The sequence below is a fragment of the Bubalus bubalis genome, chromosome 3 (genome assembly GCF_019923935.1).
Source record: "Bubalus bubalis isolate 160015118507 breed Murrah chromosome 3, NDDB_SH_1, whole genome shotgun sequence".
NCBI classification, from domain to species: Eukaryota; Metazoa; Chordata; class Mammalia; order Artiodactyla; family Bovidae; genus Bubalus; species Bubalus bubalis.
Window position 1 is genome coordinate 137,653,747 of NC_059159.1, and position 17,824 is coordinate 137,671,570.

At 54.2% G+C, this 17,824-nt stretch overlaps 3 protein-coding genes across 8 annotated transcripts; 1 reads left to right on the plus strand and 2 right to left on the minus strand.

Moving 5' to 3' along the window:
• Positions 1-277: 277 nt before the first annotated feature.
• IL11RA (interleukin 11 receptor subunit alpha) lies at positions 278-9,820 on the plus strand. Of its 4 annotated transcripts, XM_025281926.2 has the most exons (14): positions 391-409; positions 1,213-1,328; positions 3,324-3,423; positions 3,716-3,776; positions 4,991-5,160; positions 5,295-5,409; positions 5,560-5,592; positions 5,678-5,844; positions 6,528-6,691; positions 7,784-7,925; positions 8,251-8,370; positions 8,489-8,585; positions 8,833-8,915; positions 9,412-9,820. In XM_025281926.2, exons 3-14 carry the CDS (start codon positions 3,324-3,326, stop codon positions 9,426-9,428), a joined length of 1,269 nt encoding a protein of 422 aa, XP_025137711.1. In that variant the 5' UTR covers positions 391-409; positions 1,213-1,328; the 3' UTR covers positions 9,429-9,820. The 4 variants fall into 4 exon arrangements, with proteins under 4 accessions (XP_006060562.2, XP_025137711.1, XP_025137712.1 ...); XM_006060500.3 differs by lacking the exon at positions 1,213-1,328 and having other exon boundaries at positions 278-409; XM_025281927.2 differs by lacking the exons at positions 391-409; positions 1,213-1,328 and adding an exon at positions 2,013-2,147.
• A 72-nt stretch (positions 9,821-9,892) lies between these two features.
• CCL27 (C-C motif chemokine ligand 27) lies at positions 9,893-10,675 on the minus strand. Its single transcript, XM_025281931.3, has 3 exons — positions 10,533-10,675; positions 10,263-10,395; positions 9,893-10,069 (listed from the first exon to the last, which is right to left on the minus strand). Exons 1-3 carry the CDS (start codon positions 10,600-10,602, stop codon positions 9,913-9,915), a joined length of 360 nt encoding a protein of 119 aa, XP_025137716.3. The 5' UTR covers positions 10,603-10,675; the 3' UTR covers positions 9,893-9,912.
• On the minus strand, positions 9,893-14,625 carry LOC102394049. Of its 3 annotated transcripts, none has more exons than XM_044940213.2 (5): positions 14,592-14,625; positions 14,183-14,250; positions 13,877-13,936; positions 10,533-13,753; positions 9,893-10,069 (listed from the first exon to the last, which is right to left on the minus strand). In XM_044940213.2, the coding sequence occupies exons 2-4, from the start codon at positions 14,227-14,229 to the stop codon at positions 13,597-13,599; spliced, it is 264 nt and encodes an 87-aa protein (XP_044796148.1). In that variant the 5' UTR covers positions 14,230-14,250; positions 14,592-14,625; the 3' UTR covers positions 9,893-10,069; positions 10,533-13,596. The 3 variants fall into 3 exon arrangements, with proteins under 3 accessions (XP_044796148.1, XP_025137717.1, XP_025137718.1); XM_025281932.3 differs by having other exon boundaries at positions 14,523-14,598; XM_025281933.3 differs by lacking the exon at positions 14,592-14,625 and adding an exon at positions 14,523-14,545 and having other exon boundaries at positions 14,183-14,310.
• Between the last annotated feature and the right edge of the window lie 3,199 nt (positions 14,626-17,824).

The window sequence follows — 17,824 nt, forward strand, 5'->3', positions numbered from 1 at the left end:
TCCCCGGTCACCTGCCCAGTAGCTCCTAAGCCACAAAACCTGAGGCTTTGTTTGCCGACAGCTGGGAGGGGGAGGGGCCTGGGAGCTTCGGATCCCGCGGTCCCAGGAGGAGGGGCTTTCGGGGCCCGGACCCAGGAACCCAGCTCCACGCTCTGTCCCCCGGCGGCAGCCTCCTCAGTCCCGGACGGGACAGGAAGTGTCCGGCCGAGGTGGGGGTGGAGGTGATTGGCAGTTGGAGGCTCCAATGGGCCGAGACCCCCCCTATTTCACCCTGCTCCTTCCATTGGCGCCTGGGCGGAGCCGCCCCCACGGCGGGGCCCCAGGGCGGGAGGGAGTCGAGGCCGGGGCAGAGGGCGAGGGTGAGGGCGAGGGCGAGGGCGGAGGGCGCTGGCGGCGGCGGCCGCGGAAGGTGAGGCCTGATGGGACCGCGGGTGAACTGGCGGGAGCCTCGCCAGGAGAGGGCGGGGCAGGGGGGTGTGGGATTGAGCGACTGACGGACTGTCAGTGTGCGTGTGTGTGTGTGTGTGTGTGGTGTGTGTGTGTGTGTTTGTGTGTGTGCGCGCGCGCGCCTGTGAGACTGCCAAAGCTGTGTGTGACGATGTCAGTGTGCGAGACTTCACAACAGTGTCGCTTGGTGCAACTGTCAGCTAGTATGCCTGCGGGTGTCGCTGTGCTTGTGGCTGAGTGTGCATGTGGCTGTGCGGGTGTGCGATTCCGTGTGCGTGTGTCTGTCAGTGTGCAGTGTGGGGGCAGAGATTGGGTCAAGCGTTTGTGCGGGTGAGACGGCCCGTGAGCACAGCGGGGCAACTGTGTTTTGGGAAGGTCTCTGCAGGATCTGAGATCGTGTCTGCCAGCGTGAGAGCGCGTGTCTGGGTTTATGTGTGCTCAGGTGTGACTTCAGCCGTGGCAGAGTAAGAATGGGACTTGCACTCCACGTGTATCCTGTGTCCTGACTGTTAGACCGGGGAGGGGTGGAGCTGGGTTTGCATCTTGGGGACCCACTTCTGTAGGTAGCTGATGACACTGACCTTTCTACTCAGTGGCCTGCGTGGAAGGACCCATCCCAACACACTTGGCTTCCCCTTCTTTCAGTGCTCCTGTCACTGGCCCTTTGATCCTTATTCTCTGTTTCACTGCCTGACTCAGTTTTCTATGTCTTTTTCTCTCCCTATTACTTTCTTCCTAGAGCTCACACTCTGTGTCTCTTCACAGTTTCGTCTCTCTAGGGATCTCTGCTAAGAGCCCCTTGGAAGAAGAAGCTTAAACCATGATGAGGAGTTGCTCACAGGGAGTGCTGTAACCCCCATCCCAGGGGCGGAGTGCTAAGTGTATGTGTGACTGTGCAAGGAAGACTTCGATGTCTGTGCCTTTGTGTGTGTCTGGGTATGTGTAAATGTACATGTCTCAGTGTATCGGTGTAACTGTGAGTGGCTGTACCTAAGAGTGTGTGTCGGAGGATAAGTGTGGGTCTTGTGAGTCTGGCACCAGGGACCAAAGGCATTTCCTGGTGCTGGGGCCTGAAGAGGAGAGCGGGGAGGTGGAGGGAGGTGAGAAATGGCTGGAACATCCAGGGGAGGAGGAAGCTGGACTCTTTGGCTTTTCTTTATATCCCTCAACATGGGGCCTCTCTTCCCCTTAAAACACAGCCAGCTGTACCCTAAGGAAATATTTGCTGGGAAGTTAATATGAAAAGAGGGGAAGCACAAGTGTGTGTCTGCTTCTTCATTTGAGTGTGTCCACGTGTATTCAGGGGAGTGTCTTTGTTGATGGTGCCTAGGGAAGCCCCCTTGAGTGTGCCTGTGTTTGGCTGTGTGAGAACACAGGGAACCTCTCACTGACAGAGACAGAGCAGCCCTCCTTTCTCTCTGGCTGTGCCTGCCTGTGCCTGTGGCTTCCTTTCCAGACTTGGGGGAGGCCTCTTCCCTTCCCAGGGCCTTGGGTGAGAGGGGGTGGGAGGGGAGGCGAGAGGAGGGGGAGGGGGCCTGGCTAGGGGCCGCGGAGCTGCGGGGGCGCAGAGGGGCGGGGGCAGGGAAGGGGAAGGAGGGGACGATTCTGGGGTCGCAGAACTGAGTGGAGCTGAGACGGTACTGTAGCTGGTGGGAGGAAGTCCTGGAGGCCATGGACGGTCAGCCACTGGGATCACCGAGGTAGGGCAGGGCTGAGCAGGGTAAATGTGGCTGGGGGGCTGGGGTAAGCCACTGGACGCACTCGGACAGACACACAGACCCATAGAGGTCCCTGCTCAGTTCTGTGGGTGGGGGGATTTGGGCTCTCCCTCTTTCAGAGCCCTTGCCTGGGGCCCTTTCCCCATCTGCCCCTTCTCCTGCCCCAGTTCCCACCTCCCCACTGCCTTTCTCCTCCTGTTTTCTCCCAGCCTGAATCCCTCTCTTGTAGCACCCCAATCCCCCACTCATACACAGTTGGTTATGTTTTCAGCCTTTGTGAGATCCTGCTGCCCTAGCCCAGCCCCCACCGCCTCCTGGTCCTCATCTCTGGGCATCTCTGGTCCCGTGGCCCCCACCCAGCCTCCTGTTCCCCTGGGCTCCTAGCTCCTCTCAGCCTCCTCTCCCCTCCCGCCACCCTGTCTCCATCTGCTGGCTCCTCGCCCGCCCCAGCCTCTGGCAGCAGCTCGGGCATCTGGATCTGCTTAACTCTGCAGCCTCAGCCTGCACCCTAGCCCTGTCCAGCCTCCCAGGCTTGAGACCAACAAGATTCCAGAGTCAGGCTCACAGGAGCGGCCCAAATAGCCAGAGCAAGGGGCCAGGCTTGGCAGCCAGCGCAGGACTAGGCCTCATGGCAGGGGAGCAGGGTGGGCTCAGACCCACCCTTGACAGTCCCCGCCCCAGGGTGACAAGGGTGGCCACAGGTCAGTCAGAGGCAGCGGCTGTCCCTGGGCCAGTTGGGGATGGACACGAAATTCCCAACAGCTGGACCGGAGGAGTTAATGGGAGTGATGGAGCCTGAGCCAGTGCTTGGTGCCAGGGGTGGGCGCCAAGGGTGGTGTGGGGGGTGGTGGGGGGGTGGCGGTGCTGGCAGAGGCTGTTGCCTCCGGCTTTTGTTCTGGGCCCTAAGCCCATGGCTGAGAAGGAGGGTGTGATGGTGTGTGATGGGATGTGTGTGTGTGTGTGTGTGTGTACTCACACACAGCACTAGGTGTATGGTGGAAAGGGGACCTTACATCGGATCCTCCAATGATGTCTGATAGCCTTACCCCACATGGATCCTCTTCCTCCTAGAAAGCCCCAGTTTGGAAGAGGAGGAGGCAGGCTTTAGCCTCCCATCTTGGGCATGTGGTATCGCTGACCTTGCTTTTTTCCCCGCAGATGAGCAGTAGCTGCTCAGGGCTGAGCAGGGTCCTGGTGGCCGTGGCTGCAGCCCTGGTGTCTGCCTCCTCTCCCTGCCCCCAGGCCTGGGGCCCCCCAGGTGAGAAGAATCCTGCTCTATGACCCCCAACTCTGATTTGTGATGCCACCAGCACTGTGGCCCCTTCTCAGGCCTGCCCTGTGACCCTCCCAACCACTGACATCCAACCTGGCAACATTCTCTCTCCACCCTGCCCTTTGAGCTCTGTCTCCAGACTATAACATGATGCTTTGACCCTATGACCCCACGCGGGTCTTAAAAGTCCACCCCTTATCCTGTCACTCTCACAAAGTGAGGGGTGGGATGGGAGAGAGGGAAAGGAAGAGCCTCTGCTCAGAAGTGCCTTCCACAGGGGTCCAGTATGGGCAGCTTGGCAGGGCCCTGACGCTGTGTTGCCCTGGAGTGACTGCTGGGTAAGTGCTCCACTGGCCTGTTGGGTTGATGGAACCCTCTCATGACGCTTTCTTGACCTTGCGCAGTCCTCAGACCCCTCCCATCCTTGTCCGTTGTATCTGTAACCTTCATCTCTCTGTCCTAACCCTCAAACCATCCTTATTCAACTGAACCTTCAACCTACATATACTGAGCACCTGCTAATTGCCTGGTCTCTTCTAGCTAGACCTGGGATACGGCAGTACACAAGCCAGGCAAGATGCCAGGTAGTAATACCTGCAGGGCAGAAAATCAAAAGGGAGTGATGTGGAAGAGGAGAACTGAATGATCACTTTTTATTGGTCATCAGGGAAGGCCTCTCTGAGGAGGTGATATATATATATTTTATTTGGTTGCACTGGGTCTTAGTTGTGGCATGTGGGGTCTAATTCCCTGATGAGGGATCAAACCTGGGGCCCCCTGGGCCCCCTGCATTGGGAATGTGGAGTCTTAGACACTGGACCACTAGGGGAATCCATGAGGAGGTGATATTGAAGCTGATTTCTGAAAGTGAAGTGAAAGTGAAGCCGCTCAGTCGTGTCCGACTCTTTGCGACCCCATAGACTGTAGCCTACCAGGCTCCTCTGTCCATGGGATTTTCCAGGCAATAGTACTGGAGTGGATTGCCATTACCTTCTCCAGGGGATCTTCCCAACCCAGGGCTCGAACCCGGGTCTCCTGCGTTGTAGACAGACGCTTTACCGTCAGAGCCACCAGGGAAGTCAAGGTTATGGTATAAGCAAGCATTCCTGACAGAGAGAACAGCTAGTGCAAAGCCCTGAAGTGGGAGTGAGTTCCATACTTTAAAAAAAAAAAATCACAGTTTTAAACTTTATTTATTTTTGGCCATGCCCTGGCTTGCAGAATCCTAGTTTCCCGACCAGGGATCAAACCTGGGCCCTCAGCAATGGAAGCACAGAATCCTAACCACTGGACCACTAGGGAATTCCTGAGCTCCACAGTCTTGAACTGAAAGAAGCATAACCTAACTGAAGTGCAGTGGTGGAAGGGGAGAGAGGGAGGTGATGAAGAAAAAAAGTAAGGTGAGGGCTAGATCACCAGGGGCTTTGTATGCCAGCAAACGGAGTTTGAATTTTACCACAAGCACACCAAGAAGCCAGGGGAGAGCTATGGCATGGTCTGACACATACTTTGACTCTTCCTTCCATCTATCATCATCTCTTCTCACCCTCAGGGCCCTGGTGTCCTGGTTTCGGGACGGGGAGACAAGGCTGCTCCAGGGACCTGCCTCTGGGCTAGGGCCCGAACTGGTCCTGGCCCGGGCAGAAAGCACTGACGAGGGCACCTATACCTGCCGGACCCTGGACGGCGCACTTAGGGGCATGGTGACCCTGCGGCTAGGCTGTGAGTTGGGGAGGAGTGTTGTGGGGGGGTGATGAGAAGTGGGGCTCCTGAGGGACTGCAGGCCCAGAGGAAGCCCTCTGGGATGGGGAAGGCCTGGGGGCTTCTCACTCTCCAGCTGCGCCCTCTGCCTCTAGACCCCCCGGCCCGCCCCGTTGTTTCCTGCCGGGCTGCCGACTATGAGAACTTCTCCTGCACTTGGAGTCCCAGCCAGGTTAGCGGTTTACCCACCCGCTACCTCACCTCCTACAGGTGTGTCCAGCATCGGCTGTGTATGCCTATATATTTGGGTGTATAGCAAAATGTGGGTGTGGGAGTAGGTGGGGAGGTATTGAAGGTGGCCTGAGAGAGAGGGAGGACCCTCCTTTCCTTCCTGACCTCAGATGACCTCTTCCCTGCCAGGAAGAAGACTGTGCCGGGAGCTGATGGCCAAAGGTAGGACGTGAGGGGGAAGCTGGGGGCTCCAGCTGGATCCCACAGTGAACATTTCCAGAGTCCAAGACCACATCCTTCCTCCTAGGATAAGTCCATCCACAGGGCCCTGGCCATGCTTACAGGACCCCCCTGGGGCGGCCCGCTGTATAGTCCATGGGGCAGAGTTCTGGAGCCAGTATCGGATCAATGTGACTGAAGTGAACCCCCTGGGGGCCAGCACCCGCCTGCTGGATGTGAGCTTGCAGAGCATCTGTGAGTACCCAGTCCTAGAGGTCTCCCCAGATCCCTACCACAGAGACCCCAGACTGGACCCCAGAGTATAGATAGCCCCGTAATTCATAACCCTCCTCCTGCTGAGCTCCCACACAGTTCCCTCCCAACACAGGTCTATTTCAGCACACAGATGGCCCCCAGGGAGACTTCAGCAGAATCCAAAGAGATCAGAACCCTAGGAGGCAGGGTTCCTTCAGCTTCTAGAGGTTACTGCCACCACCCCTTTCCCTTTCAAGTCCTTCCTGGCTGCCCAACCCCAGTGCTGCCTCTCTGCTTCCAGGCCCGGTGCTGAATGCAGCTCCATCTCACATCTTCCCTGCCCAGTGGAAACCCCTCACTGGCTTTCTCTTGACTTGTGTGTGGGAGGGGATCACGAAGGCTCTGGCTGGAATTTGGGCCAACTCATCTTCCTTGGAGGGAAAACAGATCACTGTTTAACTCACTCAACAAACATTTCAAAAATCCATCCTCAGATAACAGGGATGACAGATCCTGAGCCTAAGGGATGATCAAGCCTAAGATTTCCCCAAGTTCCTTGGCAGGGCCTCCCCTCTGGGACTTTTAGGCACACACCCGTCTTCCCTTGGGAGGCAATGGGGGAAGGATGAGCACCTCTCGTGCCCTGACTTTGTGTCTCCACCTCCCCGTTCATCTGCCCTCAGTGCGCCCTGACCCGCCCCAGGGGCTGCGGGTAGAGTCAGTGCCTGGCTATCCTCGCCGCCTGCGTGCTAGCTGGACGTACCCTGCCTCCTGGCCCCGCCAGCCCCACTTCCTGCTCAAGTTCCGGCTGCAGTACCGTCCAGCACAGCATCCAGCCTGGTCTACGGTGAGGCCTTGGAGTGCACCCTGGTCTGGGGCTGTACGTCCTGTCTCTAGTTTCCTGTTGCTGGTGTTCTGCACGACCAGATCTGGGAGGTCACTGATGCCCCGTGGGCTCCCCGCCTACAGAGCACTCTCCCTAGGCCAGGCCTTGTCACAGGGACTGCGCCTCCTCCCTCCGCCCTCCAGGGCTATAACTGATGTCAGCCCATCTGTGGGTAGATAGCAGTGACTTTTTAAAAATAACTTTTCTAGGAAAGGGAGGGCTTTTCACCCAGAGGCACAGACACTGATATACTCATGTGTGAATAAAGGTGAATTCCCACCTCTGGAGGTGGCAGAGATTGCTAGCATCAGGCCCGGGGAGCTGCTGCCTCAGATAATAACCAATATTTACTGAACACTGTCTGCCAAGCACTGTGCTTCACATTTACTATCTCCTTTAGGTGTACTTTCGGAGAAGGCAATGGTACCCTACTCCAGTACTCTTGCCTGGAAAATCCCATGGACGGAGGAGCCTGGAAGGCTGCAGTCCATGGGATTGCTGAGGGTCGGACACGACTGAGCGATTTCACTTTCATTTTTCACTTTCCTGCATTGGAGAAGGAAATGGCAACTCACCCCAGTGTTCTTGCCTGGAGAATCCCAGGGACGGGGGAGCCTGGTGGGCTGTCGTCTCTGGGGTCGCACAGAGTCGCACACGACTGAAGTGACTTAGCTTTAGGTGTACTTTAGGTGTACACATGTACTATCTCCTTTAGCTCTATTCACCTCTGTTTTACAAATGGAGAAACTGAGGCACAGAGAGAGGCCCAAGGTCACTCAGTAAGTGGCACAGCAAAGATCTGAACCCAGGCAATCAGTCTGAAATCACAGCCTATCTACAGAACCACTATGCACTTTTGTCTTGTGAACGCTAGGTGTAGACCTAACACCACCAGCCACCCTATATGAAGCTCAGAAGGCTGCATCAGATTGACAGGGACTGGACTGGGAGGAAAGGGTGCTTTTTGCAGACTGGGCTGGAGGCGGGTGGGAGGGCAGGAAGGCTGAATGCTTATAACTGGATAACCTGCCAGGGAACTATCTGCACTCCCAGGTGGAGCCAGCTGGATTGGAGGAGGTGATCACCGATGCTGTGGCTGGGCTGCCCCATGTAGTGCGGGTCAGCGCCCGGGACTTTCTGGATGCTGGCACCTGGAGCTCCTGGAGCCCCGAGGCCTGGGGGACTCCAAGCACTGGTGAGAGACAGAGCCTAAGGAAAGGGCAGAGGCCAAGCCAACTAGTATCTATCTGCAGGGACTAGCTAGCCACATTGCAACTGCGGCCCCAGGCTTCAGCTGTACTGCCTGCAGCCCTGCCCTAGCGTAAGCCCCGCTCTAGCTTTAACCCTGTCTCTCAGCCTTTACCCCTGCTTACTTACCGAAAGCTGGCTCTGCCCCTTCGAGCTCTGCCTCCTAGGTGCCACAGGGTCCAACCCCGGCCCTGGCCTCTCCTGGCACCTGGCAGGCTCTGGCCTCTGTCCCCACCCCTCGTGGACACTTCTCAGGTCTCATCTCCCTCCAGAGCCCCTACCGAAGGAGATACCAGTTGGGGACCAGCAACACACACAGACAGAGGAAGAACCTCAGGCAGACAGCCCCGCTCCCCCAAAGCCGTCCCTTCTACCCGACCCACAGCCACTTGGTGAGCTTGAGCAGATGGGCAAAGGTGGGAGAGAATGACAAAGCCCCAGGGAAAAGGGGACACCGAGTCTGGTCAGGCAGGCTTGCTCTTGCAGCTGACATCTGACCCTCCGCCTCAGACCACAGAGACCCCCTGGAGCAGGTGGCCGTGCTGGCATCTTTGGGAATCTTCTCTTTCCTGGGACTGGTGGCTGGGGCCCTGGCATTGGGGCTCTGGTAAGTGACTGGCCCCTTAGCCTCTGATCCTACACAGATGCTCTGATACCCACAGACCACACCTATTGCTACCCCTCATGACCCCAATCCCAGCATATCTGATTCTGAAACCATTCTTCCTCCCTCTTCCACTCCCAACTTCATGATTCTACTCTTTGCTCTCTTGACCCTTTACTAATAAAACCTTTTTGGACGAGTCTGAGATGCCCCACATTGTTAGGGAGACAACTTCTTTTTTGTGCTCTAGGCTAAGGTTGAGACCAGATGAGAAGGATGGACCCCAAAAATCTGGGCTCTTGGCCCCAATGATTTCAGTGGACAAGCTTCCAGGTGAGTGTGACATCTGGGATGTTTGGACTTGGGAGATGTGTGACCTCATTTTGACTGTATGGATTAAGAGCCACATGCCTTAATCCTCATAAGGGTTTTGGGAATCAAAGGTGGGTCTCCTCATTCTTATGACTTCTGGACTCAGAGATGGGCCTTTCATTCTTGAGTCCCTGGGCTTAGAGCTGGGTCTCTTCTGTCTCTTGCAGGATGCTGGGGCTCCTAGATGGGACTCCTTCATTTTCAGAGTATTATGCTCTGAGCTGGACTTCCATCTTTATTCTTGGGGTATCTGGATCCCCTCCCCTATTTCTTGATGTGCCTGGGCCCAGAGCTAGATCTACTGTCTCATCCCCAGGGTGTTGGGGCTTACACAAAAGTGGCTGCCCTATTCATTCTTGGAGTGTTGGGCTCATAACTGGGTCCCCTCCCTCATTCTCAGGGGATCTGGGACAAGATCTAGTCCTACCATCTCCCTTAATTTTCCTCTTTCTTGTAGGAGTCCCAAACCTGTAGAGGACCTTGGAGGCCTTCAGCTGATTCCACCCAATGCTGGTGTGGATGGATGGACAGATGGAACCCAGGCATGACAGCAGATCCCCATGGAGGCGGATTCTCAGCTGGAAGTTCTGTTTGGAGCCCATTTCTATGAGACTCTGTGTTCCCAACTTGCCAGTTGAAAGGTGCCTGGACCTCTGACTTCATCCCAGAGCTGGAGGTCTACCTGAAGAATGTGTGTAGATGTGTATGGCTGTGTGTGTCCAAGTGTATGTGAGGCAGGGGACATGTGTTCTCTGCATGTATGTATATAGGTACCTGGGGAGTGTGTGTGGGTCTTATGCTCTTGGCTTTGCCCCTGGAGGGAGTTGTGAGGGTGTGAATAAAGAGAATGAGGAGGTTCTGTCTATTGACATGTCTCACAGCTCCAGATTCAGGACTCACAGGAGAGTGCATCAAACTTGGAGACCACAGTCAGAGACTATTATGCATCACTGCTTTATTACTTTGGCTTCTGGGGGCCCCAGCCCATTTTCCCTTTGAGCTCCAAACTCTGGTTGGGCTGAGTTCCCTGGAGCATCTTCCCTTGGCGTTCAAACCACCGAATCAGGCTGCGGTTCTGGGGGTGGATGCAGACCCTGCGTTGAGACAGGTGAAGCCTGGGAAAGGAAAGGTTCAAAGCTACGGTCATAACTGGGTGGATGAGGGTGAGACCCAGGAGTTAGAGGCAGAGGCCAGATGAAAACCTGAGTTGGCATCAGAATTAGCAATCGGGATGGGGTTGAGATCAGCAGCCGGGGTTGGGACTGAGGTCAGAGTCAGGGACAAATCAGGGGCAGAGTCAAAGCTCACACGAAGGCTTGGAGGTGACAGTCCCCGTCAGCTTCCTGAAATTCCACTCTGATGACCCTCCTCAGTAGCTGGTTTGGGAGTGGCTGTCGGTAGAGCTGAGTACAGCATGCAGTGCTGAGTGCCAGTGGGAATGCTAGGGGAAGAGGACCATGTGTTCAGAGGGCTTCTGACCCCAAACTCCACCAGAAGGCTGGAGGCTGTGCTTCCTGGGCCCCTTTCCCTCCATCCCATTCACCCAAACCCGGGCCTTCTAGACCCCCACTCACTCACCTCCTCCAGGGTCTGGGCTCAGGAACAACAGGAGCAGCAGGAGGCTGCTGGTGGGTGAGGGCCCCTTCATGATGCTCAGCCTGGATACTTCCTTCTCTCTCCTCCTCCTTCCCTACCTTTTATCTGGGTGCCTTTTATAACTGGGGCACCAGGTGAGTCAGCCGCAGGTGAAGATGTATTGCTCATCTTGTGACATTCCTGGGCTCTAATTACCATAGACTCCTCCTTTTTTAGGACTGCCGTTTTCCATGGACTCCTAAGTCCTGGGCAGAGAAGCTGGGGAGATGGGTTATGCACGTGGGGGCTGATGGTACAGTAAAGGGGGCAGAGGATCCACAGTGGTATCCAATGAGGACATTCACACTCATACCTGTAGTTACACATTCACAGTCACACCTGTCACTGGATCAACCTCACATGGTCAGACAACCCCAGACAGAATCATATAGCCCCAGTTATACTCAAAGTCCCACTCCCACACAGTTGTTTTTTCACAGTCATCCCACCACACAATCACACTAGCACACCCAAATTCTGATGGGGGCACTGTTGGTAGGGTAGGAGCACAGGGCAGGCTGGCACCAGCTTGCTTTCGTTTTCCCCTCCCTGTTTCCTGTCTTAGCCTGCTTGTCTTATCAGCAGACATCGATGGGAATGAGTCCCAAAAGCAGACCTTTTAGCTGAGTCGTCGTCTCTCCTGGGCCAGTCACATTCAGAGTGAGAAGCTGGGAGAAGTCCCTTTTGGGTGGTAATGCAGTGCCTTGGGGATAACTGAGGTGGGGGTTGCTTTTCCAGGAAGATGAGACAGAGGAAGGATGAGGTAGATAAGAACGCACATGAGGGAAGATCAAAGTTCTTAGGTGCCAGGTTGCTGCTGTCAAACAGATAAAAGACCCAAGAAATCTTACCTTCCTGTTTTTGCCAAGTCCTGTTCCAGAAATGCCAGCCTCCTACCAGCAGGGGCCTGGGGCTTCCAGTCCTTGACTTTTTGAGACATCAGATTCCAGAGCTCAATTATCTCTCCTTTATTCTATTCAAATTCCTGTTTCTCTCTATTGTTGGCCTGGAAGACGCCCCCCAACCCCAACACAACCAACCCTTACACCCTCTGCACCCCATACTCTTGCTAAAACCCCAAGCTCCCATCTCCTTCCTGTCCCTTCTCTTTTAAGCCTGTATCCAGCCCTTACCTCCTCTTTCCCTTAATCCCTCCACCCCAATGCAAAACTATACCTCTTCTTCCTCCTCTTGTCCTTTCCAGGAAGCTGGGGCCAGCAAAGGGTGGGGGCAAGCTGCTAAGTTTAGTGCCCTTGGCACCTTGAAGAATTTCCCACTCTCAGTCTGGAGATTTCAACCCTCCAGACTGAAATGCTCTCTATGTGAAATGTAAACTGAGTCATAACCCAATAATCCAGCCCTTATCTGGTTGTTTCAGGGATGCCTTCTGCAACCTTGTGCTCTGTGACCATGTGGGGCAGGCCTACTCTTGGGACAGGGACTCACACTTCCCTGGGCATCTTCCTGCTGCACCAATCAGAAGGGACCATCAGCTCCCAGAATAGGGACTAATTCCCTCCCAGGCTGAACAACTCGAGTTTCTCCTCATGCTCCTGTCCAGGTTAAGGCTCAGAGGTCCTTCCCTGGAGTCTGTTTTGTGGATATTCAGGAAGTCTGAGTATCCTGAGGATTCTGAGGTTTAGGTCCAGGGTTGGACAGGGTGCTCCACTTTGGTCAGGGTTCTTGATGCAGACATTGTGAGGAAATGCCTCAAAAGCCTGCGTCCATTCTTGAGGGTGGCCACAACCCAGAGGTCACTCATCTTGGAATTTCTAATACCAGAAGCCTTACAGTCTTTTACCCATCCTCCAGTCTGGACTTGTGCCCCAGAGCTTGGTGCAGCCACTAAGGCACCATCATCTTGTCACAAATCTTCATCAGCTGTCGTCTGTCACACACCGTGTAGTCTTTTCCAGACCAGTCAGTCCAGAGGGCTTGGAAGGAAGAAACCAAGTCTTCCAGATATGTACCCATCTCTCCCCTCTGGCTTCTCCAAAGACAGGGCCAGCTATAGCCTGCTATGGCAGGGTCGGCCCAGGCTGAAAGCCAGCTCTGCCCCCACTCACAAACTGAGCTCTCTCTTTAGCTTAATTCTTGGTGCCCTCCCTGGTGCTGGGGCAAGTCCCTAAATTGAAAGGAGGTCCCCTAGGATTCCCTAACCCTTCATCACTTTAGGAACTAGTGGATTTCAGGCCAACTAGATGACAAGACAGACAAGGAAGGTAGGGAGCAGGGGCCACTAGGTTCTCCTAGGGAGGTAACGTGGGGGACTGATGCCAAGAATCTTTGTACTTCATTTATTTATTTATTGGCTGTGCCACACTGGCATGCAGGATCTTAGTTTCCCAAACTTGGATGAAACCTGTGCTCCCTATGGTGGGAGCACACTAATCTTAACCACTGGACCATCAGGGAATTCCCTGATGTCAATTATCTTTAAACTTGGGATCAGACTGGAGGAGCCAGTAGCTGGGGTGTTAACTGTAGGAAAGACCTTCAACAGTTCTAAGTCATTCCCCTATGGCAGGCTGACAGCACAGCTTCTATGAATCTTTCCCTCCTCTCACAGCCTACTTCCTACAACTATGGACTTGAAAAATATTTTAGATCCTCTCCCAGGAGAAGATTCTTCAGACACTTGGCAAAGTCCTGTCTAGGAGAAAGGTGGCAGCCGAGAGCTGGGGTTGTGAGAATTTAGGGATGCGGGGATCAGGTTGGGAGGAGGACCAGGTCAGGATTATTCAGTTCCCTCCACACAGGGCACTCAGGGTGATGAGTGTGTGTGTGGCGGGGTGAGGGATTAGGTGGTGGAAGGCAGTCATTGTTAGTAAGAGGAGGTTGATTCTGATGAGGGACCGTTAGGAATAATGGGAGCCTGTACACGGAGGGGCACTCTATGAGGGAGAAAGGCCCTGTCAGTAAGGAAAACAGCCGGCGTGGAGAGGGGCTCCCAGCCCGAATGGCGGCAGCGGCGTCAGAGTCAGGAGGGCAGCACGGTGGCTCTGGTTTAAATCTTTAATGCACCGGCTGGCTGAGTAGTGGCGGCGGGGGTGCGGCGGGGGAGGCTGCGGCCGGAGCGCTGGGGAGCAGTGCCCAGGCCACTTGACAGACAGCTCATCAGGCCCCGGAGAGGCTCCAGCTTCTGCTCCCGAGGGTGCGCCGAGCTGTGGGGCGACCCGGCACTGGCATGAGATGGGGCGGGGGCTCCCAGCTTCCCCCCGATCGGTTCTCCCGGACTGAGCTTCGCCCATTCCCCGGGCGGGTCCGCGGTATCGCAGGCCCCTCACCTCCGCTCCCTTCGCCACATGCGCAGCCAGGGGAAAAAGTAGAAGCAGCCCCAGTAGATCCTGCAAAGAGAAGGCAGAGCCGGGCGGGGCGGAGCGGGGCTGACCCCACAGACTCCGCCCCTTGGACGCCTGGCCCTTCTCTTGGAAGGCTCCGCCCCGCCCCCTAGAGGCGGTTCTCGATAGCCCACGCCCCTAAGAGGCCCCACCCCTCCCGCTTCTCCCGCCCCCAAAGAACACGCGCCCTCCCCACCCCCCAACCCCGGAGCGGCTTAGGTTCCTCCTCCGCAGAACCCCGCCTCCACTCACTCCTCCTCCGCCTCCAGCGCCACCTCGTATCTCCTCAATCCCGACATGTCCTGGGTTCCGAACGTCTCCTGGGGAGCGGCATGATTGGATCAAGAATTCCCCAACCCCAGGTCCCCTTCTCTGTCATTCTGTGGACAAGACTGACTTGTTCTCGGGTAATATGAGACAGGTGCCCTGGGAAGACTCGGGACAGGGCTGAAGATCTGGGAAGCACTAGACATTAAGGGATTGGGAGGTCGGTCACCTCGGGGGCATGGGGCATTTAGGTGGATAGGGCTTCGAGGTCATAGGGCCGGGATATTTGGGGCCCCGGGTGAGGATTTACGGGGGATAGGGTCACCTGCAGGGGGGCTGAGGGGTCGGCGCAGCCTAAACGCCCACCCTCCCTGGCTCCACCCCGGAAGCAGACCTTTACGTTACGTCACAGTGACGGCTTCACGCTCTAGGGGTGGGGCTTACCTATTACCCGGAAGGGGTGGAGCCATAGCATCTCTTCGGAGGAGGCGGAGACAAGATGTCACACTAAGGAGGTGGAGCCAGAGTCTATGTCTAAAGCGGGGAGGGGGTGGTGTGGGGAGAGTCGGTATTTATTACTAAGGTGCAGGGCACAGAGCCCTCTTTTATAAGGATGGAGCCGGATATTGGAGCTCCACCCTGGGAAGAAGGAGACCTCAGCACCAGGCAGCAAGAAAAGATCTCTGGGACGCTGTCCTGTACTGTTTTACCAATCCCCTCTCCTCTCCATCTTGGCTTCTGCTCTGACAGTTGCCTTTCTTGTCTGACTCATTCTATATATTTGATACTGGGCCGAGGAGGAATAGGTCTCCAGAGAGGGCCCAGTCTAGACAGGCCATGCTATAGGAATACTTGGCTGAGTGGCATGGGTCAACAGACCTTCCTCTCTGAACTGAGACCTCGTTTCCTGAGATTTTTGTTCCTGCAGTCATAACCAATATTTATTTAGTGACTACTCTGTGCCGGGTAATGTGTGTGGGCATGAGGAAACAGCAGTAAAGAAGACAGGCACAGATTCTGCCCTCAGAGAGCTTATCATCTGGGTTGGACCTGCACGGGGTGGGGGTCAAAAGAGACAAAAAGATCACATAGAGGAAGCTAACTGGCTGGGGGCTGTAGAGGCTATTCGACTAAAGGCAGGAAAGAACAATTAACTTAGTGTGGGAGGTTGGAAATAGCTGCCCTAGTTGGTCTGGGAAGTCTGGGAGAGAGCCTTGTGGCTGGACAGTATGGGAGAAAATGACCAGAAATGAATGAAGTAAAAGTTGCCTTAAGCTGAAGTGTGGAGAATGAATTCACCTCTCCTCTTCCCACCACCCCATACTCTTTTTCCCTCTTGTATCTATTTTCCCCTGCTTGGACTACATACAGACAGGTGACAGACAAATCTATTGATGCCAGTTGGAAGCATTGCAGTCTGGGCATGGAGAAGCTGTGCCTCTACCACACTCATCCTTACTAACACTTGCTCTCACACCCACAGTGACACTCCTGCCCTGCTGCAGTCGAGTCATGTCTGCAGGAGGCCTGGTCCCCACCGCTTTGGTGATTCACATCCCTTCACTCAGATGCAGGGCTCTGTCTATTGTATAATAATTTGGCCTTTGTCCCTATTCCTGAAAGGGAGACACTACATCTTTGGAATATCCCAACTAATACAAGTTCTTTGTTATTTGTGAGCCCCTTGGGTCACACCTGAATTTATGCTAAGAGACGAGGTGACTTGGGATAGAGGCTGGTCAGCAGAAAGACCAACCGTATCATTGCAGAATTGAGGCTTTGAGCCAACCTGGCTGGGGAGATTGAGTTATGTCACCAACAATTCATTCTTGCCTATGTTTGAAATCTCAATAAAAATTCTGGACACCAAAGTTCGTGACCTTCCTGTTTGGTGAACACGTACTGTTGGCAAACACGTACTAGGAGGGTGATGTGCCCTTTGTGTCTCCATGGGGAAAGAGCATGGGAGCTCTGCATTGAAATCCTCCTTGTGTGTCTTTCCATTTGGATATTCCTGATTTATATTCACTTCAGTTCAGTTCAGTCGCTCAGTCGTGTCCCACTGTTTGCAACCCCATGAACCACAGCACGCCAGGCCTCCCTGCCCACCACCAACTCCCAGAGTCCACCCAAACTCATGTCCATCGAGTTGGTGATGCTATCCAACCATCTCATCCTCTGTCATCCCCTTCTCCTCCTGTCCTCAATCTTTCCCAGCATTGGGGTCTTTTCCAATGAGTCAGCTCTTCACATCAGGTGGCCAAAGTATTGGAGTTTCAGCTTCAACATCATTCCTTCCAAAGAAATCCCAGGGCTGATCTCCTTCACAATAGACTGGTTGGATCTCCTTGCAGTCCAAGGGACTCTCAAGAGTCTTCTCCAACACCACAGTTCAAAAGCATCAATTCTTCGGCTCAACATTCAGAAAACTAAGATCATGGCATCCGGTTCCATCACTTCATGGCAAATAGATGGGGAAACAGCAGAAACAGTGGCTGACTATTTTTCTGGGCTCCAAAATCACTGCAGATGGTGATTGCAGCTGTGAAATTAAAAGATGCTTACTCCTTGGAAGGAAAGTTATGACCAACCTAGACAGCAAATTAAAAAGCAGAGACATTACTTTGTCAACAAAGGTCTGTCTAGTCAAGGCTATGGTTTTTCCAGTGGTCATATATGGATGTGAGAGTTGGACTATAACGAAAGCTGAGTGCTGAAGAATTGATGCTTTTGAACTGTGGTGTTGGAGAACACTCTTGAGAGTCCTACTTTATTAAAAACTAATTGTGAGTATAGAACTTCTGAGTTCTACGAGTCATTCTAGTGAACTCTTGGATCTGAGTTTAAGAACTTCCTGGACTTGTAGCTAGTTAGTCAGAAATGCAGGCAGCCTGAGGACCCCACTTGTTGCTGGCATTTCAAGCAAGCTTATTGGGATTGTGCCCTTAAACCTGTGGAATCCAACACTAGATCTGGGTGGTTTGTGTCTAAATTGAATAGCAGTTGAATTGAAAGAGCTCCTGGGCTTCCCTACTGGCTCAGTAGGGAAAGCTGAATAATCCATCTGACAATGCAGGAGACACAGGTTTGATTCTTGGGTCGGGAAGATCCCCCGGAGAAGGAAAAGGCAGCCCACTCCAGTATTCTTGCCTGGGAAATCCCATGGACAGAGGAGCCTGGCAGGCTACAGTCCATGGGGTCACAAAAACTCAGACAGGACTTAGCAATGAAACAAGAATTGCTATCAGAATACCTTTCCACTGAATACACTCCCCACTCTCTCCATCTGTCTGGGTGAACCTTTTTTCCCTTTCATAACTCACTGTTCCCATAGCTTCCCTGTTCCCATTTCCCACTGTTTGTCTTTAGCTCTGAGAACCTCAACATGCAACTTTTTGGACAAGGGAAGGGGACTGAATTGCCATATTAGGGGAAGGTTTGCAATGTCATCCTCTTGAAGGCGTTTGAACATCAGTTTTTTTCTTTTATTTATTTTGGCTGCGTTGTGCAGCATGTGGGACCTTAGTTCCTGACCGGAATCAAACCTGCGTTCCTGCCTTGGAAGCTCAGAGTCTTAACCACTGGACCACCAGAAAAGTCTCTTGAACTTCAGTTTTAAGGCTAAGG